The sequence below is a fragment of the Lemur catta genome, chromosome 14 (assembly GCF_020740605.2).
Source record: "Lemur catta isolate mLemCat1 chromosome 14, mLemCat1.pri, whole genome shotgun sequence".
Classification (NCBI taxonomy): domain Eukaryota; kingdom Metazoa; phylum Chordata; class Mammalia; order Primates; family Lemuridae; genus Lemur; species Lemur catta.
The window spans coordinates 4,280,168-4,307,234 of record NC_059141.1 but is presented as its reverse complement, the minus strand read 5'-3'; the positions used below and the strand labels follow the sequence as shown (position 1 = coordinate 4,307,234).

The window sequence follows — 27,067 nt, the reverse complement described above, 5'->3', positions numbered from 1 at the left end:
TGCTCTGTCTCCATGGATTTACCTATCTTAGATGTTTGATATAAATTGAATCATACAGTGTGCACCCTTTTGTGTCAGAATTCTTTCACTTTGTATAATGTTTTCTAGGGTCATCCATATTGTAGAGTGTGTCTGTGCTTTGTTCCTTTTTGTGGCTGAATAGTATTCCATTGTACGGATATGCCATCATTTGTTTTTCTAGTCATCAGTTCACAGAGATTTGTATTGTTTCTACTTTTTTGGCAATTATAAACAATGCTGCTGTGAATCTTTATGTACAATTTTTTGTGTGAACATATGTTTTCCTTTCTTTTGGATATATAGCTAGGAGTGAAATTGTTGAGTCACATGGTGAATCTATGTTTTATTTTTTTGTGGAATTGTCAAACTGCTTTTCAGAGCCATTGCACTATTTTTTTCCCCTGCTTGCCTTGTTCAAGAACCATTTTACATTTCTACCAGCAGTGTACAAAGGCTCCAGTTTCTCTACAATCTCACCAACACTTATGACTGTTCATCTTTTTAATTTTAGCCATCATAGTGGGTGTGATCTGCTATTCCCTCATGGTTTCAATTTGCACACTCCTCATGAGTCATGATATATCTGTGCTTTATCATTTTTGTGGCCAGTCTCCTGTTGTGTGGCATTCTGCCTATTCTTGAACTTCTCCGCTAACAGAGCATCACTTCCCATACAGTCTTTTTCAACCCATCTCACTATTTCTTCAGGGGAGGTGGAAGCAGAGTTTCGCAATGACTTTGAGTGTGGCATACCTCTGAAGTCTCCTAATGTTTTTTTTCCTTAATTAAATTTATGATTCTTTATCATTCCATGTGGTAATATTTGGTAAATTTTAGTAGATGATAGAAGTAATTTGTAGATTTCTGTTGAATAAAATAAGCACTTTCTGGTCTCAAAATTGGGGTACTGCCATGTACCCCGGTTTCAGAATCACACTCCTCTTCCATTGTTGTCCATCTTGGGTGGAAGAAGGTCCTTTATTATGCTCAGCTGGACCCTGTCCCTGTGTGGCAAGCTGAGGCCTACACTCCGCGTGCAGAGTGAGCCGGCCTTCCCGGAGTTGCCTTCAGCTCTTTTGTCTGTCACCAGCCTCGTGAAGCCAGGAAGGGGCTGGGGGGTCCTCCAGGCGGAGGCAGGAGGGCGTCTCCCTGCGCTGATCCTCACCTGCTTGACTCAGGGTGGCATTTCTTTGGTCTGAAATCACTCATCCAAAATTTTTGTCTTGTGCATCTAATGGGTGAAAAAAATCCCAGAAATTAATAGCTTTATAGGTGGCATTGGGGAAAGGTGGCTATTTGGAACATTGCAGAGATGGTGGTTATTTTGGCGTGGGGAGAAGCTGGGTGAGTTTCCATTGTCAACCACCCTTCTGTGTCTGTGTAGTTCCTCCAAGATACCTTGGATGCCCTCTTCAACATCATGATGGAGAACTCGGAGAGTGAGACTTTTGATACACTCGTGTTTGATGCTCTGGTAAGAGACCTTTCCTTTTCCTCTGCTCAGATGTGAAAGTGTTCTTTCCTGCTGTAGCCTTTGAAGTTGTGGGAGGGGATCCATCACAGTGCTGTGAAAGCTCTTCAGTTGTAAATCCAATCAAAGGAGATGAATTGGACAGGTAGAAAGTTATTTTTTTAAAATGTAAAACTACAGTTAGGCAAATGTCCTTTCTAGGGTAAGGAGAGGTAAAGTGACCACCAAGTTTTGTCTGAAAATGTTATGGTTCATTTCCTCATAGAGTGGTGCAAAAGAGATTCCAAAATAGTTTACATTATGTTGCTAATGAAAATGTAATGACATTACATTAATTTGACAGGTATTTATCATTGGACTAATTGCTGACAGAAAATTTCAGCATTTTAATCCTGTTTTGGAAACCTACATTAAGAAGCACTTTAGTGCGACATTAGCCTACACGTAAGTTCCTTTTTTGTTTTAAAACCAATACTTCTTTTTTTGTGTGTATCTGTTATTTAGAGTCTTTTTCATATACTTTTGTCTTCGACTATATATTTCCTTCCTCAAAACTCTGACTTTACTGGGATAATTTTTATTATTGTTTCTCATGTTAGCAGACTTGAAAGTCTTATTGAAGGAGATATGTGATAAATTATTATAATATTCTGGAATAAATTCTTGCTCTCCACAACTTCCATTTATCTTTGGAATTTTCAGTTTCTGTTCAATGAAACTGATGTATGGAGTGCCTGCCACGCTGTACCTTCCCAACGAGCCTTTGATGGATGCGTAAATGAATGTGTTCCCGTTGTGAGGTGATTGGTTGTTTAGTGTGAATAAAATTCAGCCTTGTACTTTTCAGTGCATCTCCTTGTTCTTTAAAGAGTGCCTTCCCTTTAGTTCCACGGCTTCAGCTGTAGCTGTCTTGGATTCTTATTGCTACTCTTCTGCGCTCACCTTCCCCACTCCCGTGCCCCAGGGGTCTAATAAGACACCAGAGGGCATGTGTGACGCCCAGGCAGGATGGGCAGCTGGCCTAGTGTTTTAGGGCACAGCCCTGGAACCAGGCTGCCTGGGCTTAATAGACAGCTCTGTCCCTTATAAGACCTGTGATCTTGGGCAAGTTGCTTAACCTCTCTAAGCTTCAGCCTTCTCTTCTGTAAAAAGAGCATGATTATAGGTTTGAATGAGAATTTTAATGAGTTATTAACATGTAGCCTGCTTAGAATTATCCCTGACACTTAGAAAGCACAAAGTAATTGTTGAGTTTCATTATTATTAGATTTATTATGATGAGTTACTTGGTCTCTCCTGGTGGGATATATTGGCATTTATGCAAACTTTTTATTGTGCAAGTTGCAGTGAAAAATTAAGATTTACATATTAATTTCTTTAACAGCCTCCCACTTAGAATCATTAGAAGAATTCTCTTTAGTGTCAGTAAATTGAGTCAAAACTCTTATCTATGTCTTAAACATACTTTGGGAAAAACCTGTCCTCTTTGCATGCATGCAGCCGTGAATACAGGGTCAGAGGATTCTGGCTGCCTGAAGCCAGCTGTTAGTATAACCCAGTCCTGTGCCTGGATGTTTTCATGTCTGCCTTGAGTACATGTTTACTGCAAGGCGGTGGGTGGAGCCCCTACGTAGGCCAACAGCTGCAACGTCCTCAAGCATGTGGAACAAGTCATGATGAGCCCTTTGTGCTTGCTTGCTAATAAACATTTGTTGAAAACATTTTGTTCACCTAGTGAAGTTGCCCAGTGTGTTGGCATGTTGTACGGTTCCTTACAGACCCTGGGAGGGTGATCAAGTAACACCTTCTCACTCTAGCAGCCAAAACATAACTGTGTGGGGACTGTGGATGTGGCCTGCAGACTGCAACGAATGTGGCGTGGTCTCCCTGTGTGCTCATTTTCAAAATTCTGCTTGATTGAAACATGGCTGAACAGCTCTACTTAGACAAGACTTCACACTTTAATTTCAGAAGACGAGAACAATGGATCAGCTTACCACGCTGCATTCCATGTCCCTTCACTGGCTATCGGGGAAAGGGTGGTGCACTCATGCTCATGGGTGGAAAAACAAAAATGGAGGCATTTTGGGCAAATTACTCAATGAGAGAAACAACAAATACCATTTAATCTTTATGCTGTGATGGAACTGAAATAAGAAGCAGTGTCCTCTCATTCAGTCTCTGGGATTGGCTGAAGTTTTCATCTTGGAAAATAAGTATTCTTATCATATTTTGATCCACTAGCAACCTCAGGTGGTTCTTTAGCAGTTTGAATCTGGGTGTTTACACCTTGAAATACTGAAGAGGTCAACTGTGATTCACACAGTTCTAACCACATCATGGAAGGCAGCCTCTGCACTGATGATGAGCTTATGGTATTCTCTGCGCCAGATGAAATTCTGTATTATCCCAGAGGGTCCCCCTCCTCCTCCCCTGTAGATGGCCTTGGCAGGCATGAGCTTACATTAGACTCTTATTCATGTAATTTCTTTCTTTTGATAAAGGTTGAGATATTTAGCCTTTCTTCCCAAAGAACTCCAAGAGAAGAATGAAAGATCTCAGCAATAAGTGTTACTTTTCACCATCCTGACTCCTGTCTGCAGCTGCCCTGCGTCGGTAGTTCCTGGATCCTGGAGCCCCACGAGACTGAACAGCATCCGTCCAAGTGCCAGGGGAGGGGAGCAGTAACTTTGGGGACTGTTCTTCCATAAAACCAGCATGAACAGGCTCCTCTCTGTTCCCTGAGGTCCCTCTCATGGAGCTGCTATGGGCTCCTTACTGACAACATTGAGGCTCTATTTTGTCTGCCCCTCTCTAGCTGGAGCGAGGAGTTTGACTTGGTGCAGTTTTAAGATGGTCTGGCAGATTTATGTTCTGGTCTGGATCATTCTCTTTGCAAATCTCTATTATTTTTATTCTTTTCTTCGATGAATTGGTTGGAAGACTTCCCAAAATGTGTCCTATGGAATGTTTATTTTCTGGGATATTAATGGGTATAATAAAAGATGTGTGGTCCAGTGAGTTTGGGAAATAAGTGAAACTGAGGGAAGCAGGCTTTCTGCCAGGACTTTGGATGGTCTCCCATGTGTTGAGAACCACCACGCGGAGCATGTGGAAGCTGTGCCTTCCATGCAGTGGATGTGGACAGGAGCAGCTGCAGCCTGCAGACCTGGCCTCTTCAGAGCAGCTAGCAGGAAGGCCACTCTGAGAGCGGCAGGTTTCGGTACTAGACCTCTGGCACCTGGTCAGTGTTAGAAATGACTTCACATCTACTCAGTCACCTAAAAAAACTTTTTATTGTGATTTATCAATAAAATAGTTACTCTTAGGTCATCCATAATTGCAGTTGATGTCGCTCTTCTGAGTGTCTTTTTTATATATTCTCAACAAACAGTCCAGTCCATACTGGCTCACAACTGGACATGCTGTCAGTATCCTAGCAGACTACTTTTATGAAAATAAATATATTTTTTTGTGACTTTTTAATAGCCACAGTGCATTCTTGTCGAGAACATACAAAGTAGGTGACTGGAGAAGTTTGGTTGGTAGATATTCTCATGGAGGCTGTCACTCTGGTTGCACGTGTGCTGTTGGTTTTTGGAAAGTTGTGCAGCTTGGTACACTGAAAAATGGAACAAGATTGAAGTGAATTTAGTTCTTCTATTATTTATATGTTATTATCGAGGATGGTCATCTTTATGAACAAGGATGCTTCTTTTATGGGACAGCAGTGGTAGAAAGTGTAGAAGTCGGGCAGAATGAAAGTGTTTATTCCCACTACCGTTTCCATCATTTAAAAATAACACATGCTCCTATGTTTTCTTCTAGGATTTTTATGGTTTCATGCATTACATTTAAGTCTTTTATCCATCTTGAGTTCATTTGTATATATGGCAAGAGATAGGGATCCTGTTTTATTCTTCTGCATGTGGCTATCCCATTTTCCCAGCACCATTTATTGATTAAGACTTCTTTTTCCCAGTGTATGTTGTCTGCTTTTTTGAAGATCAGCTGGTTGTAGGTAAATGGTTTTATGTCTGGATTATCTGTTCGGTTCCATTGGTCTAGGTCTCTCCTTTTGTACCAATACCATGGTGTTTTGGTTACTGTAGCCTTGCAGCATAATTTGAAGTCACATAATGTGATGCCTCCAGCTTTGTTTTTTTTTTGCTTAAGCTTGCTTTGGCTATTCAGGGTCTGTTTTGGTTCCAAATGATGCTTACAATTATTTTTTCTAGATCTGTACAATTTGATATTGGTATTTTGATAGGGATTGCATTGAATCTGTAAATCACTTTAGGCAGTGTGTACATTTTAACAGTGTTGATTCTACCATTCCATGAACAAGGGATGTTTTTCCATATGCGTCATCTACGATTTCTTTCATCAGTGTTTCATAGTTCTCCTTGTAGAGATCTTTCACCTTTTTGGTTAAGTATATTCCTAGGTATTTCATTTTCTTTGTAGGTATTGTAAATGGTGTTGAGTCCTTGATTTGGCTCTCAGCTTGACTGTTATTAGTATATAGAATTGCAACTGATTTGGGTGCATTGATTTTGTAAACTGAGACTTGGCTGAATTTATTTATCAATTCTAAGGGCTTTTTGTGAAGTCTTTAAGGTTTTCTAGATACAAGATTATATATATCATCAGCAAACAGGGATAGTTTGACCTCCTCTTTCCTGATTTGGATACTCTTTTTTTTCCTTCTCTTGCCTGATTTCTCTGGTTGGGACTTCTCATACTATGTTGAATAGCAATGGTAACAGTGGGCACCTTTGTCTTGTTTCAGTTTTTAGGGGGAATGTGTACAACTTTTCCGCATTCAGTATGTGTTGGCTGTGGGTTTGTCATTTATGGCCTTTATTATTTTGAGGTAGGTTCCTTGAATACCTAGCTTGTTGAGGGTTTTTTAAAATAATGAAATGGTGCTGGATTTTATTGAATGTTTTTTTGCGTCTATTGAGATAATCATATGGTCTTCATTTTTGCTTTTGTTTATGTGGTGAATCACGTTTATTGATTTGCGCTTGTTGAACCATCCTTGCGTCCCTGGGATGAAGCCCACTTGATCATGGTGGATTATCTTTTTGATGTGCTATTGAATTTGGTTTGTTAGTATTTTATTGAGGATTTTTGCATCTATGTTCATCAGGGATATTGGTCTATAGTTTTCTTTTTTTGTTATGTCCTTTCCTGGCTTTGGTATCAAGGTGATACTGGCTTCATAGAATGAGTAAGGGAAGATTCCCTCTTTCGTGATATAACGAAATAATTTCTGTAGGACAGGTACTAGTCTGTCTTTGTACATCTGGTAGAATTTATCTGTGAATCCGTCTAGGCTGGGGCTTTATTTTGTTGGCAGATTTTTTTATTACTGCTTCAGTCTCGCTGCTCAGTATTGGTGTATTTAAGGTTTCTATTTCTTTCTGATTTAGGGTTAGGAGTTCATGTGTTTCTAGGAATTTACCCATTTCCTCTATATTTTCTAGTTTGTGTACATAGAGGGATTTTTTATGACTAAGACCCCAAAGGCAAATACAGCAATAACAAAAATAAATAAATGGGACTTAATTAGATTAAAAAGCTTATGCACAGCAAAGGAAATAATCAACAGAGTAAATAGGCAACCTACACAATGGGAGCAAATATTCACAAACTATACATCTGATAAAGGGCTAATACCCAAAATCTACAAAGGACTCAAATCAATAAGAAAAAAACACAAGAAACCCCATTATAAAGTGGGGAAAAGACAGGAACCGAAGTTTTTCAAAAGAAGATAGACAAATGGCCAAAAAACATGGAAAAATGCTTAGCGTCACTAGTCATCAGGGAAATGCAAATTAAAACCACAATAAGATACCACCTTACCCCTGTCAGAATGGCCATTATTAAAAAGTCAAAAAACAATAGATGCAGGTGTAGATGCAAAGAGAAAGGAACATTGTACACTGTTGGTAGGACTGTAAATTAGTATACAACTTCTGTGGAGAACAATACAGAGATTCGTCAAAGAAATAAATGTAGATCTACCATTTGATTCAGCAATCCCACTACTGGGTATCTACCCAAAGGAAAAGAAGTCATTTTTATCAAAAAGACATCTGCACTTGAATGTTTATTGCAGCATAATTCACAATTGCAAAGATGTGGAATCAACCCATGTGCCTATCAATTTATGAGTGGATAAGGAAAATGTGGTATTTATATACCATGGAATATTACTCAGCCACAAAAGGAATGAAATAATGTCTTTTGCAGGAACTTGGATGGAACTGGAGATCATTATCCTTAGTAAAGTATCTCAGGAATGGAAAAACAAACCCCAGATGAACTCACTAATAATTGGGAGCTAAACGATGGGCACAAATAGATGTAAAGGACATTGGAAACCAAGAAGGGGAGAGGATGGGAGGGGGTAAGGGATAAAAACTTAACTTATTTGGTACAGTGAACATTATTCTTGTGACTGGCACACTAAAAGCCCTGACTTGAGCATTATACATGGTATCCATGTAACAAAAACATTTATACCACCTTAATATTTTGCAAACAAAAACAAAGTAAATGTAAATACATTCATATTCAAAATAAACATGAAAACATGTCTATAACAACTTGTACACAAATAAATGTTCATAGCAGTATTGTTCATAATTGGCAAAAAGTAAAAGCAATAAAAATATCCATCAACTGGAATGAATAAACAAAAGGTTGTATGTCTACATGATGGAATATTATTTGGCAATAAAGAGTACATGCTGATGCATGCTGCAACGTAGAAGAACCTTATGAATCTTATGAAAACAGTCTGCTAAGTGAAAGTGGCCAGTCACAGAAGACCACATGTTGTATGATGATTCCATTTGTGTGAATTGTCCAGAATAAGAAAATTCAGAGAAAAATGTAGATTAGTTTTTGCCAAGGGCTGAGGAGAGGGGGAACGGTGAATGACTGTTAATGGATACAGGGTTTCTTTTTGGGGTGATGAAAATGTTCTAAAAGTGATTGTGATGATAGTTTCACAACTCTGTGAATATACTAAAACCTACTGAAGTATATAGTTTAAATGAGTAAATTTTATGGTATGTGAACTATATCTCAGTGAACTGTAAAAGAAAAAAAAATGCTTAATGTAAAAAAAAAAAAAGAAATTAAAAACATCTCACATTACCAAAATGTGATGTTGCAGAAAATCGAAGTTCCCTGTCTGTATGTAATGATACATATCGGAGATCACTACTGTCTCTGGCTTTATTTTCTGTGCTTATAGTAACATTATGATTATTATGTCTGCTTATTTTACAAAATAGCATCATTTTTTTTTTGCTTACTTAAAATTTAAATGTTTTTTCATTGTTACAATTTACATCCAGTAAAATGCTCATGTTGAAGCAAGAGTTTCGACAATTGTATACACCCTTGTAACCACTGCCCAGTATGTGTTAATAAAATATTGCTACTGCCCGGAATGGTCCCTCTGTCCCTCCTGAGTCAGTCCCACCCCCAAAGAAGCAGCCACTTTCTGATGTATGTTGTCCTCAGTTTGTTTTGCCTGTTCTTGCACTTTATATCGGTGGTACACGTGCTCTGTTTTGTCTGGTTTCTTTCCTTTGACATCATGCTTTTCAGATGCATCCATGTTGCTTCTGAGTGTCACTATTTGATTTTCTTCTTTTTTTATTGCAGAGTAGTATCCTAGTGTGTGAATGGACCATGATTTGTTTGGCCATTCTCCTGCTGATGCATTTTTGAAGTGCTTTTAGTTTTTGGCTATTCTGAATAAAGCTGCTATGAATATTATTGTCCAAATCTTTTGTGGGCAGTGTTTTCATTTCCCTGCAATAAGCACTTAAGAGTAAAATTGTCAGGCTAGAGGGCATGTGTGTGGCTTGCTTTATAAGAAATTGCCAAATGCTTCTTTAGAAGGATTTGCACCGTTCTGCTTCCCTACCAGCGATCTGTGAATGTTCATTTGCTTTATATCCTCGTCTACAGTCAGTATTGTCTTTTTAAATTTTAGCTATGACAATGGGGGCAAAATCATATCTCTTTGTGATTTTAACTTGCTGTTATCTAATGACTGATGATATTGAGCACCTATTTATTTCCTTATTTTACCATTTGTGAAATGTCTATTCAATTTCATTTGCTATTTCATTCTTTTTATTATTGATTTGTGTATATGTGTGTGTGTGTGTGTGTGTTATATTTGTCAAACATAAATTTTGAGCATTTACTCCCTGCTTGTGCTTATCCCTTTTCCTAATGGTATCTTTTGATGAGCAGAAACTTGAATTTTGTTGAAGCCTAACCTACGATTTTTAAAAGTAGTCAATAGATTTTCATTTATGGCTAAAAAAATCTTTGTCTAACCATAGGTCACAACAATGCCTGTGTAGTCTAATGTCACAGCACTAGTCCCATGTGGTATTTAAATAAAATTAAATTAAAAATTTAATGCCTAGGTACATTTCAAGTGCCCAGTTGCCACATATGGTGAGTGGCTGCCACAATGGGCAGATCATATCTAGAAGGTTCCCATCATTACAGAAAGTTCTGTTGGGCACCACTGTTTCAGTTGCTTTATGCTTTTAGCTCTAAAGCTCACTAATGCAGAAAATGCATTTGACAAAATTCAATATCCATTTCTGACAAAACCTCTTGGAAAACTAGGAATAGATACCTCAATCTGATATAGAAAATCTAAGAAAAGTTACAGCCAACCTCGTACTTAATGCTGTAGCATGGAAAGCTTTTCCCCTGAGTTCAGGAACAAGGCAAGGATGTCTGTTCTCACCGTATCTGTTTATTATCATACTGGAAATAGTGCAGTAACACACAAAAAAGTAATTAAGGATATAACAATTGAGAAGAAAGAAGTAAAACTGTGTTTTCACACAATGTGATTGTGTACATAGAAAATCATAAAGAATCCATTTTAAATAAGCCCAAACCAGCCAAACAAAAAACAAGTACTAGAACTAGTAGGTAACCTCACAAAAGTTAATATACAAAGCCTGATTTAGTCACTCCATAATGTAAGCATGTATCAAAACATCCCATTAAACCTTGCAAATATATAGTTGTTGTCAGAAAACTGTATATTCCAAAACAAAACAAAGACTATCCAACAATATGTATACAGATAATTGAGAGATGAAATTTAAAGTGTAGTGCAATATAGTATATTATCAAAAATCATCAAATACTAAGGAATAAATTTAATGATAGATGGGTGAGACTTTTTCACTGAAAATTGCAAATCACTACTGAGAGAAATTTAAAAAGAATTAAATAATTAGAGATATATACCATGTTCATGGATTGAAAAAATATTGCTTGAATGTTCATTTGTCCCAAATTAATCTATACTTTCAACATAATTCTGACCAAAATCCTAGCATGCTTTAGTGAAAAAAAAAACTGATGAGCTGATTTGAAAGTTTATATGGGAATACAAAATACCCAAATAAATTTTCAAAAGAACCAGATTTTAAGACTTCCTGTTAAACTGCAGTAACCAAGATAATATGGTATTGGCATAAATATAAACTAAAAAGATCAAAGGAATATAATATTAAATACAAAACAGATCCATAATAGACCTGCTGTTTTGTAACTGCTGTTTTCTTTTAACAGCACAACAGCATAACTGGCCTTTTTTCCATGTTTGTGATGAGGAAGTCGCCCCTTCAGCCTCCACCTTTAGTATTGAACTGCTGTGCAATATTCCACTGTAGGGACGTACAATAATTTAACCAGTCCCCAGATGATGAGTATTTGCCTTGTTTATATATTTTTCTAGTGCAGACCATGATGCAGTGAACATGATTTAATTTATTTGTAATTGTTTCTATAGGACAAATTACTAAAAGTGGAATTACTGGTGTCATAAGATTTGAGTATTTTTAATTGTAATAGATATTGCCAGTAGATATTGTAGTGCATGCTGTCAACTGACCCTCTAAAGAGTATCCAGCCTGGTTGGCCAAACAGCAGTGTTTTGATTTCTGATTCCCCACATCTTGTTGGTACTAGGCAAAAATTTTATTTCTTGTTAATTTAATTTCCATGTATTCATTAATGAAGTTGATTATTTTTATTTATATGTCTCTATATTTGTTTATTTCTTTAAGTTAACCTTCTCACATACCCTGAAGCTTTGAGTAAATCTATTACCATTTGAACTTTCTGGTTATTTAAATGAAATCAAAGTAGAAAAAGTTTAAAAAGTGTAATGTTTTTCTTTTCATTTTTCAGCAAGGAATTTACCAAAACAAAAACTAAACAAAACAAAAAACCCCAAAAAACTATGAACTAGGCACTTAAAATAACTTGTGAAGCTATGAATTAAAATCATTAAAATCAAGTTTCCAATATATAGTTTATTTGTACGAACTGTCTATAATTATTTCTGTAGTGGGAAAGAAAAATGAAAAATAATTCATTTGTTGCATATTATACATTTTATAAACTTTTTTATCATGGAAAAGGTTTTAAATGCTTTCATGTTAGGGAGTTAGTTGGTTTTAGATCACAGTTTATAAATACACAGACGAAAGAAATGTAGTCATTATGCTTTTAAAACTAAATGTTTTTGGGGAATCCTATTATTAAGAAATGTAAAAAATATTTAAAAATCTTTTTGTGTATCCACTGATACTATTCTCATATATTGTTTTTATTCTTTTATATAAGGATTTTTGGAAAATGTATTAAAGTTTAAGAATGTTTTCTATTTGAAAAATTATTTCTAAAAGTTATATTTTCATTGTAAGAGTTGTAGTTTTAGAAAATCATCTAAAATGAATAGAGGTGGCTGAGATGATTTTCTATAACAAATACTGTCTCATGCTTTTTAAAAATTGCAGTAAAATATACATAACAAAATTGTCCTAACCATTTTAAAGTGTACAGTTCAATGGCATTTAGTACATTTACAATGTTGAGGAGCCATCACCGTAATCTAGTCAGAGAACATTTTTGTTGTAATGCCTTTTTGAAAACATTTTTTGTGGCTTTGTGGGGCTCTAATAAAAATCCTTTCAGTTTTGTTGTTTAACGCTGGGGAAGCCAGTTTACCTGTCTAAGCCTTGGCTTCCTTGTCTATAAAGTAAGGATAATACTGCAGTTTGCTGTCAAGATTGAATTAGACAGTGCATTAGCATGCTTAGAACAACATCTAACTGAGAAAGTCCTCATTAAACGCTCCCACCTTGTTCCTATGAGAGATATTTTATCACTTTATCTTATTAAAAAGCATTTTACGAATGTGCTTATACTGATAAGTGGAAACCAAAATAAAAATAACCCATTTGTGTATTTTTTTATCAGTCAAGAATTAAGGTGTTATACTAACTTCTTTATATGTGATTCCATTGTGGACAGGAAGTTGACAAAAGTATTAAGGAACTATGTGGACAACGCAGAGAAGCCAGGAATAAATGACCAGCTGTATAAAGCCATGAAGGCTTTGGAGTACATCTTCAAGTTCATCGTGCGCTCACGGATACTGTTCAATCAGTGGGTATCACCTGTGCTGGTTCCTAAGAGGATTGTTAGCAAATCATTTACTTCCTCCCTTTTCCTTGTCCCTTCTCCCTATTCCTCCTTCCTTTCCATGCCTTCCAGCTGGAGAGAGCACTAAGAGAGAGCAGCCCTGGGGGGTCGCCTCCTCTCTCCTTAACCACTCCCTGTGCAGTTAGATGCAAGCGCTCTCCTGGGAGCCCTGCTCTGCATCAGCAGTGTGTGCATGTGAGTCAAGCTTTGTCTACTGAAAGCATTTACAACACCTCACATGGGGGCCTGGGTGTCCACCAAGGGCTCTGAAGCCATTTCCAGCATACCTTTATATAGCAAAAAGGCCCCAGAGAACAGACAAAAATAAAACAAAGAAACAGCAATGAAAAGCCAAAATCAAGGTAAATCGCCTCACTTGGAAAGACTTTGGGTTTTCCTCCCTCTCTTCTTTAGCCAGGATGATGTTTTATTTCTGGAGAGATGGTCCCACATATGACATTTCCAAGTGCAAGGACACTCAGGTGCTTTAGCTCAGTGACATTTCTCACGTCACATGGATGAACTTATGGATTGTTTCTGATCTTTAAAGTAAATTAGGGTATTAGTGACTTCACTATTTTATAGAGAATACTGATATGTATATATAAAGTGCTGTGCTAACAGGGGCTTTCTGTCAGCCTGCAACATCTCACTGTAGGTTAGAAAGGTTGTGAAAAGCAAGTGCATTGAGTGTTGGGTGTAGACTTTGGCTGATTCTGCTTGTTTCTTTTGGGGGATGGCCACTTGCAGGTGACCAACTGTGAGTGATGGTGACGGATGTTGGTTATTCTAGGTTGACATTGTTCCTGTAGGGGGATGCAATTCACAGAGATGGAGTTCATGAACCAGTGTCCCTCCGAATTAGAGAGTACATGCTGCCTTTGAAAAGCACAGCACTCTTGCAGCACGGCAGCGAAAACTGGGAATTCAAACAGTGTGTACCCAAATCACTACCTTCCTATTTCGTCTTCACTTTATTTTCATGTGTCTGAAGCAGACATGCCCGGATGGGCCCAGGGGAAAGGGGAAGAACTCAGAATCTAATCTCATATCTACCATGATAGAAGTAAAGCCAAAGTGACAAGTTATTGACTCTATGTAGAGACCCATAAAAGTCACAAGCAAGGTATAACCACCAATGGTCAGTGATTGCAGCTCCTGTGTTCCTGGTCAGAGAGTTGAGTGCGCTTGTGTTTGCTCTGGGTTCCCATGATAAAAACCACAGTTTCTGCCATTTTTACATACAAGGACCCAACACATGAGGATGTCGTGGTTTTATCCTTGACTAAGATGTCAAGGGCACTTTCTTTTATTTTGCATATCATGGGTAGGCATGACCCTTGGTGTGGACTGAAGCTTTCTCTTTTCTTAGGAGTCTAAGTCATCAATGATTTTCTCATTGTTAGGAGTGAAAGGCAACATGGTAAGCCAGGTTATGTTTTCTTATATTTTGTTTGATTTTATTTCAGTCAAGTTAATTCTATGAAAATGAGTTTCCTGGCACCCTCTATATTGCCTTTATATTTTCCACATCAATTTTAAATCTCTGATTACTCTATTCCGATATCTACACTAAAGTGGAAGGATGAACATGAAGGAAAGCAATTGTTAGGTGATACAGGTTCTGTCAAGTTTTATTTGAAAATTTTTAATCCTGTGCACTTTTGTGATTAATATGGTATTGAGTTAGGAGTTTGATGATGCACACCTTCTTTCCAAGTACAGTGCTGACTTTCATTCAGAGATTTGTAATTGAAAGACATGTGTATTGATAATCAGTGTATTTCTGCTGCAGTAGTAAATGCCATAATCTTTTACATGATAATGCTGCTTTAGAAAAGATTGAGGTCACCCAGGTGGACTAGTAGCAATTTATTTCTCTGCCTCTCTCTTTAATCTCTTTCAATTTCAAAATACAAATGGCATAAGATCTTAAAGCCACGGTCCATAAAATTTATTTAGTTTGATCAATATTATAGTGATTAGGAATATGATTGGCTGTCTGTATCAAAAAAACCCAAAACCCAATTTATGTGACTTAACCAGATGAGGTTCACTTTTTTCCCCCCACATCACGTGGAGTCCAGAGTAAGAATTCCTGGCTCGTGCGCTTGCATGAGGAATTGGTGTCCTCATGTCCTTGGCTCCTTTTATCTCTCTGTCCTGACATTCTTAGGGTCTGTCCTTTAATCTCATAGTCCCAACGTGGCTCCTACTCTTCCTGGCATCACATCTGCTTTCCAAGCAGAAGGGAAGGGAAGGCAAAGGGCAAATAGGCATGCCAGCCACTCTCCTTTGAAAGAGCTTTTCCCCATCCCTACAAAGTGTCATATGCTTTTGTCTCAGTGGCCAGAACCATATCACATGGCCACCTAGCTGCAGGGGAGGCTAGAAAATGATTTTTAGTTGGGCTTATTGACATTTTCAACAAAGTCAGAGTTCTTTCAGTAAAGGAGTTAGGAAGAAATATATATTGGATGGGCAATTAACATTCTCTTCCTCATACTTTTTTTATTTTTTATTTGCTTAAATAAATTTGTTTTTTTAGAGACAGTATCTCATTCTGTCACTAAAGCTGGAGTGCACTGGCACTATTATAGCTCATTGCAACTTTGAACTCTTGGGCTCAAGCAATTCTCCTGCCTCAGCCTCCTGAATAGCTAGGACTACAGGCATGAGCCACTGCACTTGGCTAATTTTTTTAAAAAAATTTTTGTAGAGATGGGGTCTCACTATGATGCCCAGGTTGGTCTTGAGCTCCTGGCCTCAAGCAAGCCTTCTGCCGTGGCCTCCCAAAGTTCTCTAATTACAGGCATGAACCACCACACCGGCCTCTTCCTCGTACTTTTAACCCAGAATGTCTGTTGCCTGAGAGCTTAGAACTTCCCTAACTCATTCCAGGTTACAAACTCCTACTTAACTATAGGCTATGCAGAGACTTTCTTCCCTGTTAGTTTGGGGGTCAATCTCTGAGACTACCATCAGTTTCTCTTTGGCTTTAAGTCATCTGAGCCCTAAGTGACCCACAGATGTGATTCAGTCCCGTCGGTTTACATAGAAATGGGGTGAAGTGCTTAGCTGACCATTGTGTTGGGTCCAGGAGGTGTTCTGTGTTAAAGTCCTCAGGAATGCCTTTGTCCTGGTCCCTGGCAGCATGGCACAGCCCATGACCCCTTGGCCTGCCTTTGTCCTGGTGTGGACGCAGCAGAAGCCAGGCATTATGTGAGCTTTGCTGGGATAACTTGTTTGTCAAAAGAGCTGAGACTGTCAAGGACACAAAGTGGTCAGGAGCTGAGTCGCAGCAATTGCTAAAATGCAGTGAGGCTTCCTAAGCCTCCAAGGGTGCTGTGTGTGCATTCCTGACCTTGTCTGACCATGTAGTGTGGCCATGATGGTGATGTTGAAGATCCTGATCCTTCCCTCCCTCTCTCTCTTCTCCCCAGCCTCTTTCTTTTCTCCCTCCCTTCCTCCTGTGCTAGATCCTTCCTTCCTCCCTTCCCTCCCTCCATTGCTTCTTCCTTCTTCCATAAATACTTAATGAGCTTTTGAGCCCTGACTATATCCCAGACATTAATAGTTTGACTTGATTTTTTTCTCTCAATGTTTCCTAAGTGTGCTCTTGGCTGCCTCCTACAGTTTTTGAGGGGAGAGAAGGACGTATTATTCCTTTTCAAAACATAGAACACAGTTGTAGCTGCATTGTGTGGATATGACAATAACTTATTAAATTTAAATCTGTAGTCTAAAACTGTTGAGAAGATGTTTTAGTGTCTTACAGATTTTTTTGGTAGGAAACAAATTCATTGCCTTAGAATCATGGACAGAAGGGCTGAAGTTTTGTCATAATCCCTCCCTTTGTCCTCACCCTAACTCTCCATTGTCCTGCCATAACATGTCAGTTGCTACTTCTTCATCTGTGATATTGAAGGCTTTAATTTTAGATGAAATCATATTTCTATTTTGTATAGACAAGTTAACGAAAAAGAAGTCCTGTGTCCCACGCAGATGTCTAGAACGTTTGATCCCTCAGGAGCTCTAAGCAGGTCTCGTGTGTGGTGTTCTGAGAGGTGGGAAGAAAACAAACTAGGGCTCTCATTTTCTTACCTGCAACACATTTATTACCTTGGGAGAAAAACAATTGTGCTCACAGCTGGAATTGACAAGTGTGTTTTTCTTTTTGCAGTTGGTCTGAAGTTTTGAGATCTTTTATTTTTCTGCTTCTTTCAAAATGGTCTGCTGTGTTTTCCTATAATGCAGTAGCTTTGTTAAATTCCAGGATACTTGATAGTAATTATTCTTCCAAAGAACAAAGAGGTGAAATTTCAAGATGAAGATATGGAAGCTTATCTTTGTTATCTTACTATCTTTTTTGCTATGCAATTCCATACTTTCTGTTTTGTTTAGAAAGCTTATTGTGTTTTGAAATGAGAACAGCAGTTTAAAAGCTCTGGCCCACAGACATTTGGTTCCCGGGGAACCCACTGAGAGATTCTCAACAGCCAAGGGGCGCTTCGCTGCTGATTTTTGTTTGTCTGTATTTCGTGTGTGGGCGGATCACATTAACTAGAAAGCCAGAAAACAAGACATCCTGCATCAGACCTTCCGAATCCAATTACTAAATCTACTTATTGCTCAGCTCCTCTTCTGTCTTCCCTATGCTTTGTAGAATTTCTGCCTGTCATCCAGTGTTAGCTCTGTGAATAATTAGTTATTGATCATGAATAAATTTTGCAGATCTTTTTGCTATCATTCCCTGGGTCACAAAATAGAATGTAGTTAATAGACAAATAGCCTATCATTCTTTGTTAATGAATACTTATTTAAATAGAGCAAGGAATGAGTAGCTCTTATTCATCTATTTATCAATAGTCTCTTGAGTTCTTTCTTCTCAGCCTTTCCTCCACCTCAAGGTGGGTCAAACAAGTGACTCTTCCTGGTTTATTTGATAAAGCCAAGAGCTGAGATTCTAGAGACTTCCGCAATGATCATTTCTAAAAGAAAGATGCTTCAAAGGGATCACTGTAAAAGGCTAACAACCATTTATATGTGCTAACCATGTTGGTTGGCAGCAGAGAAACTGATAATTAAATTTTCATCCTTGACAGGTTCTTGGTAGAATTTTGAAAATAATACATAAAGAATTTATTAATTATGTTTTACAGATTTTGAAGCTGTTGGGGTTACACAGATTTATATTTGTGATGTCTTTCTTATGGATTTACTCCTCAATCAACTTGAAAAGTTTCTCTTTATCTTTTGACTAGTGTTTACATGGAATTCCTTTTTTCATTCTTTTATTTTCAACCTTTCTGTGTCTTTATTAAATGTATTCACAGCATATAGCTGTATTTTTATTTCATACAGTCTGGAAAGCTTTTAAAGTGGGTATTTGGTTCATTTTCCTATAATTTAATTAAGTAATATGTTGAATTTATATGTTATCAATTTCTTAGTTTTCTCTTTTACCCATCTGCGTTATATTCCCCTTTTCTTCCTTTTTTACATTCTTTTGCGTCTATTAAACTTTGTTTCTTATCTTCCCATTTTCTACTCTTTTGACATATTAGTTAAACATCCTTTTACTACTTTTTTAACTATTATCATAGAGATGGTAACATGCATGTTGGACTTGTTATAGAGTAATAAATATCGTCACTGTTACTACTCCCCTGAGAATGCCAGACATGGCTAGGAAAATAGCCCACTTTAGCTCCATTTTCTCTTTCCTCTCTTATGTGTTGCTATTGTCATACATTTCAATTCTACATGTATTTTAAACTCCATAAAACATTACTGTTATTTTGTACAGTTAGTATTTATTTGATGTGTTTTATATTTTTCATTGTTTTTCATCCTTTAATTCCACATTTCCCTCTGGGATCATTTCCCTGTATCCAGAGAGCTCCCTATAGAGTTTCTTTTGCTCTAGGCCAGCTACAGGCCTTGTTTGTATGAAAATGATGTACTTCATCCGTGTGTTTGAGGGATATTTTTATTTACTATAGCATTCTAGATCAGCAGTTACTTTTTTCCTCCAGAAGTTATTCTCTTCTTTTTTGGTGAGAAGTCAGCTTTCAGACTTACTGTCACATCTTTGAGGTAAATGGTATCTTCTCCTCTGGCTGCTTTTACAGTTTGTCTCTTTTTCTGTGGTTACTGACAGTCTTACTGTGGGTTGCATAGGAATGCTTTGCTTTTCATTTATTCTACATTGGATTTTTGAATTTTTGGATTGATGTCTTTTTATCAGTTTTGGAAAATTGTTGCCATTATCCATTGTATGTTGCATTTGCCCCATCATCTCCCTCCTTTTCTTCTGGCACGTCAATTACATGTATATTTGATTGCTTCATTGTGCCCACATATCCCTAACACTCTTGTCCATATTTTCTTCCTCTGTACTTACGTTATTTTTCTGTGAATTCTCTTTCATTTCACTAATTCTATCTCTTGCTATGTCTACTTTAGTTAACCCATATAATGGATTCTTAATGTTAGATAGTATATTTTATAGTTTTAGAGTTTTCTACTTGATTCTTTTTTATAGATTCATTTCTCTACTAAAAAATTTCATTTCACCTTTTATTTTTCCCATTTTTCTATTTTTCATATTTCTATCTTTCTATTTTATATTTTAGAATATAGTAATTTCAGTTATTTTGATATACTAGTTAGCAAACTATAATATCTTGATCACCCATGGGTCTGTTTCTGTTGTCTTATTTTTCCTCTTTGACTCGGTCCTGTGGTTTCGCTTTTTGTTGAGTATAATTTTTGTTTTGAGGCAGGACTGTTTGTATGTAAAATTGTATAGAAGCTTCAGAGGATGTGATCTTCTTTAACAGAAAAGTCTCTTACTTTCTTCTAGGCAGACAAAGTGGGGCTGACTACCCTACTCTAACCAGAGACTACTCACTCAGTCAAGGCTGTGCTTTAGCCTTGGTAAACCTCAGTCTACATTTAATTTGATCCTGCCTTTCCATGATTTTCAACTTGAGAGTCTGCTGTGTTACCTGGGGCCCCTGTCTCTGGCATTTTCCAAACTTTAGACATTTTCTTTGACAACTGATAAAAATTCTTTACTTTCCCTTACAGAGGTTTTGATTTTGGATTTTAGTTCTCCACCCCACGCAGCTCCAGGAATTAGCAAGTGCCCTGAGGGGAAAAGTGATTGCATGATTGAAGCCACCCAACCAAGCATTGCACCAATCTGCCAAATGTTCTCTATGCCACCTACAATCATAAGTTCAGTCCTCTGTAATTTTAATTGTTTGGCACATCATTTAAGCAAACCCCTATCTGAAAACCCTTATTTACAAAACAGGTACACTAGGTTGCAATTTGCCATTTTACACAGAATTCGTTGCTGCACAGTGGAACTCATTTACATATAAGATTACCACTAGGGTAATTAATTATCATTTAGTTTACAAAATTTTTCATTGTACACAAGTTTTCAGGTATGGTATACTTTTAATTAGGCAGAAAATAGTCTGTATTAATAAAACATCTGAGTCTCAATCTTCTAAAATGCAAATACATTGCCTTTTAGTAACACAGCAACTTGAAGTAGCTGCTAATAAATAATTTATAGATGAAAGCTACTTACAATTAGTAACATATTAGCATACACATAACCAATGTACAACTTTCTTATTATCCATTTATTGAATATGCTCTACCTCGTGAAAATTTTTGCTACCACTGATTCTAAGATGAATATGTATAGTATCATTACTCTGAAATAAAGTAATTTTGACTTTACTATATTAATAGACTATCATTTTTAAATGATTATAAGATCATGTTAAATTCAGGCAATGAAGTGTCTTTGTGATTGTGAATTTCTAACTCTATGGGTTTAAAAACACTGGCAGAAAGCATATGAAATATTAACTGTAATTTTTGTGGGGTGGGATTCAAGCTGCATTTCTCATCCTTCTTCCTTCCTTCTCTTCCTCTCTCTGTCCCCTCCTGCCTTCTTCCCTCCCTTACTATGTGTTTTCTGTGTTCTTCAGATTTATATTAAAAAATGTAGTATGTTACAATGAAAAAAAAACAATAGATAGTATCATTAAGAATCAGCTTCTTTAATATGGAGACTCCACAGTTGAATGGTCTGGACTAATCAGACTGCCAAATTGCCTTCCATGTTTCATGGATGCTGAGGAAACGGGCTCCCCTTCTAACTTGTCATCCAGGCAGCTCCACTAATGGCTGCAGACACAGGATCAAAAAGTGTTGAGCGTTCTCTGCCAGGTGCCACAGTTTCGTGTGTTTCTTTGCAGACTGTATGAAAACAAAGGAGAGGCTGACTTTGTGGACTCTCTGCTGCAGCTGTTCAGATCCATCAATGACATGATGAGCAGCTTGTCGGACCAGACCGTCAGGGTGAAGGTAAGCACTGACCACATGCAAGGCGGACATTTATGTATGTATGTGTGGTAGGATTTTCATTACAGTTCATTAACGTGCCCAAGATGCTGTAGTTGTTAATATCAGACATCTCATTTGGTTTCAAGAGCTGTACTTTCTTTTTAAATTTTTTTTTCAGTTGGCACGTAATAACTGTACATATTTAGGGGATACAAAATGATTTGCACACATGTACACAATGTGTAGTGATTAAGGTACTTAGCATGTTTATCACCTTGAACATTTATTGTTGCTTTGTGTTTGAACATTCAAAATCCTCTCTTCTAGCTTTTTGAAAATATACAGTAAATTATTGTTAACCACATTCACCATACAGTGTTACAGGACACTGGACTTTATTCCCCCACCTGGCTGTAACTTTGTATCGAGTAGGTGAAGGGCTTCCCCTGCCAGCTGAGAGGACTACACCCTGCAAAGACCTTGAGTGGGAAGCCCAGGAGTCTCTTTTGTAGTGAACAGACTCATGTTGCATGTGCTGTGAAATTCTTTTTTTGTTTCTCCTTAGGTACTCTTACATATTTTCATTGCTTATCCCTATCCATTGGCAAAGAGAGGTTTGGGAGAATTGATGAGAATCATGTTTTACACCTCATTTGTGAGGGCATCTCCTTACCTGAGAGGATGGGGAGGCTGAGGCTGATGGTGCCCCAGCATCAGTCAGACCACAGGCTATACCCTGCAAGTGGTGCAGCATCTTTGTCCTTCAGTGGATCTTTGGCTGTGCAGTAGAGTGAGAATCTAGCATTCTTGTCCTGCCTGTCTTCTCCCCACTTTGGATAACCTTATCTTGCTCTGTTGTACCCTGGAAGGAAGATGACTTCCTCTCACGTGAGGCCTGAGAGTTCTCCAGGACATGCCCTGGTGTGGAAGTGCCCAAGAGGCGGCGTGTGGGGAGGGCACAAGGAGCAGCCCCAGGACCTCACACTCCTGTGCACCCCGGTTATGGCTGTGTTTATGGGGCTGACGTATTGTAGCAGGAGCCATGCAGTTTGCTACCTGTGCTAATGCCTTCAAAGAATAAGAATCTTCCGAATGATTAACTTGTACCTTTCTCTCAACTGCTCATGGTAGGTGCTTCTATTCCTGCTTTCCTTTTTTAATGTTCTTTTAGTATATAATTTCAGGAAGCATCCTTATGGCTATTGTCTTAAAAGTGTTTTGGGCAAGTCATTTCCCAGCTTTAAAACTTTGCCATATGCCCTGGAACAAAGATGTATATGTGCTGAGACGTGTCTCATGGTTGCTGTGACCAAGGAAACCAGTGTAACTAGGCATCAATCATGTCAGAACTTACCTTTCATCTCCGAGGTGGTGCAGCTGTCTGGTAGAGCCATTGGATTCTTCACTGTAATTTCTTGATCTTTACATGAATTTGTTTTAACAATTCGTGACCTAGAGAGAAAGAAGTGTATGTGGTACATATGTTAATGTTTAGATGAATTATTTTGGCAACTTGATATTGCCTAAAGCTGCCTTATTGTTCCAAGGTTAAAATTAGCTATGCATTTGGTACTTTTACTACTGAATTCAGTGGCATTTTAGAAAAACAGATGCCTATAGTGTAAGAATAGATAAAAATTACAGGAAGTTTTGAGCCCAGAAGTAATTTTAGATTGCTAAATATATTCTTACATTATTAACTTTGATTGGGCTTGACTTGTGTCTGCCTACCTCCCTTGAAGTCAAATTATTTAGTGACTGGAGACGGGAAGACCTTTTTTCAGTTGGTGTTTTATTATAAGACACGAGTGAATTCAGTGACGTTCATGCATTGATGCAAACCTTACCTCTGCGAGACAGATGCACAGTGTTCTTTTGACATGTTGCTTCCCTTGCTGCTAATTTGGTATCATGTTATTTCACAATGGTGCTCTCTCAACTTCAGAGATTTAAGGATTCCCATGGGACTCTGATTTTTGTGTTGTTTTAACTCCTTCAGTTTTGCTATGTTAGAATGGACATATAGTGAGTTGTCTTCTGTAGAGAAAGTATTTTTCAGAGTGTGACAATTCTTAGGGTTTAAATGTTTTTTCCCAAAGGGTGGCCCTTGTTAGCTGTGTGACTTCTGGGATTATCTGTATGCCCTCTTGCCTTCTTGGCTTTAGTCTGGGTGACCTGACGGGGGTTCTCTGTCCGAGAGAGCCCCCACGCTGTTGTCACCTTCTCAGAACCGAACCCAGCCCTTGCATTCACTTTGCAGATCCGAGTCAGCCACGGGAGTTTGTGAGAGCAGTTGTTGTTGCAGATGATAATTCATTGCTGGGCACACCTGGCCTCAGACGAGAGTTTTTCAACAGCGTTTTCTATTTGACTTCGTGACAAAATTTTCACCAGGGTGACTGAAGTGAGAAAACACACAATGGAGGACAGAAGTGCAAGTGTTCACGTCAGATGGGAGAGGAAACTCCAGGGAGTGTGGACGCAGCCTCCCGCGCCGCTCTCTGCCTGGTGGCCGCCGCGGGTCCCCGCCGCGTCCCCGGCTCTGCGGCGTCGGTGTCTCTGGACACACCCGCCTGTGCCGCTTTATGCCCCTCGGTCAATGCCCCCAGCCTCAGGGATACAGCCAAACACTTAAAAATTGTTTCATTGTGGTAAAATAACAAGGAATTTCCCATTTTTACCATTTCTAAGTGTACCGTTCAGTGGTATCGGGTACAGTCGCATTGTTGTGTAACAGTCACCACCATCCATCTTCAGAACTTATAATCTTCTCAGACTGAATCTCTCCGTTCATCAAACACGGGCGAGGCCTCCCGCCCTCCAGCCCGGCGACCACGCTCCAGGCTGTGTCTGCGAACCTGACGGCTCCGCTGACGCCGTGTGGGCGGAGTCAGGCGGGTCGGCCTCTTTTACTACTCATTAAGCCTTCCAGTCTCAGCCCAGGGGTAGCGCCCGTCAGAAGGTCCTACTTGTTTGACGTAACCTTCCGCTGTGCGTGTCTGCCGCACTGCGCTCGCCGGTTCTCGCGCGGGAGCCTGGGTCGCTTCCGCTTCCGGCCGCTGTGAGCGACGCGCGCATGCGTGGACGAGGCGCGCAGGCATCTCTGCTCTCGGTGTCTGACCAGTCGTGGAACCGCTGTGTCCTGTGGTAATCGTACGTTTAATTTTTGAGGAATTACCTGCTGTTTTTTTTATCCCGCTCCATTATTTCACTTAAATTCTTTCTAAATTCCTGTTGACTTCACCTCAGCAGCTGTTTCCGGCAGCTTCTCCAGCCCCAGGGTCATCCCCCACCACACCCCACCTCAGAGCCCTCCGGCGTCACTCTCCCGCCCTCCTTCCCTCTGAGAGGACGAGTCCACCCCACAACTGTGACCCTCTGCCTGTGCTGAGGTCCCCGTCCCCGGCCGTCCTGCTCCCCCGTCACCATTTCCTCCCCGCCTTGCTCACGGGTCTGCGCCTCAGGCCGCCGCTTCCCTTTGCCCACAGCCGGCCGGGGGTTCGGACAACCCAGACGGCGCTTCGCGTCCTCCCTGCCACCGGCTTCCCTCTCTGTCTCCCGCCTTACGGGAAGGTCCTTGTCCCAGTCGCCACTGGCCTCTGGTTCTTCCCCCGGCTCTGCCCCATGCGACTGTGGCCTGCCCGTCCCCGTGACCCTGGGGCAGCCCCCCATGTGGCATCTCGGAGCCTTGCGAGTCCCTTCTGTGGCCTCGTCCCTCGGCTCTCCTTGGTCACGGTGTCGTGAACCGCTGTGCTCGTGCGGGTCCTCGGTTCCTCTGACTGAAATTAGGGCAGAAGGTCTCCTGGCCGTCCCCCACGCCCTCCTGCTGTACCTGCCCTTTCTTGTTCCCTGGCATCTGTTTCAGTGTTTTCCTGAAATTCACATATGGTGGTAACTTGCATTTTCTCAAAAGCTGTGACGCTCTCCAGCTGCCGGGAGAAAGGCGTCGGACGCCGTCTCGGCCACCCGGCGGCTTCTCAGCCCGGTGCAGCACCTTCCCCTGAGGACGCCACGCACCTGCTTGTTTGGAAGCCTCTGGAGGGTCAACTCCCCAAACCAGCGGTTGATAGAAATAAGCGTTAGCTCCTCGTGCCAGAACAGCAATAGCTGGTATTTGCTGATCACCTGCTGTGCACAGTATTTCCTGTATCTCAGCTTATTTGGTCCTTACAATGACTCTATTAAGTCGATACCATCAGTGCTTTTAGATCAAGACACTGAGGCCCGGAGATGTTAATTAACCTTCCCAAGGCAACACAGGTAGGTTGGGGTCCAGCACTGGTTTAAGCTTCCCTTGCGCAGTTCTGGGACCTCTTTCCCATTCAGCCTCCCTAGAGACAGTGTTGCTGAGCACCAGCCATCCCATGGCGTTTGGAAACAGGGCCCGTACCTGTCATCCACGCAGTGGAAAATGGGTCAGGACTGGCTGGAAGGAGGTAGACGTTATTCCTTGTGGAGCTTTCCATCTAAGTGGAAATAGTCTATGTACGTGCATAAAGCAGTTAAAAAACTTTGATGATGTGCCACAAAAGTTGGGTGAGTCTGAAAGAGAAGAATAGAGGGAGTCAGAAGCGGTGGTCACGGGAATTCAGGGAGAGGGAGAGCTGGGCGGTGGCCCCGTGTGTCGGCAGTAGGTGGTTCTGTTTCTTGACCACTTGTGCATCGCAGTGCTGGATTGGGGCCTTGGGGCTTTGCAGTCAGTTGTCACAGGCATTGAAATGTTCACTCAATCCCATAAATATTTAATACCTTCCCTGTGGGATGACCCTGGAAAAGACTGCCCCATGCTGTCTGTTGTCCTCTGTGCTGTGTTAGGAAGGATGATAAGTAAGGCCTGAGAATTCCAGAATTTTCTGTAGAAGGAAGCTTTGACCATGGTTCACAGTAAGAAACGGATTCTTACTTGGTGAGTGTGTGCGAGTATTGTATATGTGTATGCGTGTGTGTGCATGTGTGTGTTGTGTGTACGAAGCTAAAAATGGTTCATGAAAAAGTTTTCATTTATTCCACGTGATGCATTCTGGCATTTTCTGTTCTGTTCTAGGCTCCTTTAGTCTATGCTAGATTAATGTATTTCACTGAAAAAACTGCTGGTTGACAGGCACTAAATTTATTTCATGAGCGGCTAATGGATCTCAACCCACAACTGAAAAACACTGCCCCTTCCCAGTCTTTAGTGTTCTTCCCGTGTGTCTCCTGTTAAGTTTATTATGAAAATATTATCATTAGTTTTCTGTGTTTCTTCCATTGTCGAGACAAGCCTTAGGCCCCTGGTGCTCAGGTGAGTTTCTCCACCGCCATGTGGATTGGATGGGGGAGAAGATTAATTGAATCTGGAACCCCCCATGCAGAAGTTGGCACACAGATGTGTGAGGGTTTGTCTTCCTTCCAGGGAACTGTCCCTGGGGAGCAGGCTTCCCTGCCTCTTCCTACTCTAACCACTTCCTATCCTAGTGCTGTTTCCATCTGGCCTCCTAGAAAGGAATTACGTTGGAAACGAGCTATTCTGTAATCTGAGGAAATACAGCTGATGGGTGAATTTTGCCCTCCAAGAGGCACATTTTTAATTTCTTTAAAAATAATTTCCTGACTTGAAATGAGCCATACTTGCTTGCTTTGTATCTTACTCCAAAT

General features: G+C 39.7%; 1 protein-coding gene across 4 annotated transcripts in view; it reads left to right on the top strand.

Moving 5' to 3' along the window:
- Window positions 1–27,067, top strand: part of DOCK1 (dedicator of cytokinesis 1) — a 469,449-nt gene that overhangs the window by 106,551 nt on the left and 335,831 nt on the right. For all 4 annotated transcript variants that reach the window (XM_045569235.1, XM_045569236.1, XM_045569237.1 and 1 more), the window contains 4 exons: window positions 1,406–1,495; window positions 1,836–1,936; window positions 12,887–13,021; window positions 21,346–21,454. In XM_045569235.1, coding sequence (XP_045425191.1) covers window positions 1,406–1,495; window positions 1,836–1,936; window positions 12,887–13,021; window positions 21,346–21,454 — 435 coding nt within the window. The remainder of the gene's footprint in view (window positions 1–1,405; window positions 1,496–1,835; window positions 1,937–12,886; window positions 13,022–21,345; window positions 21,455–27,067) is intronic.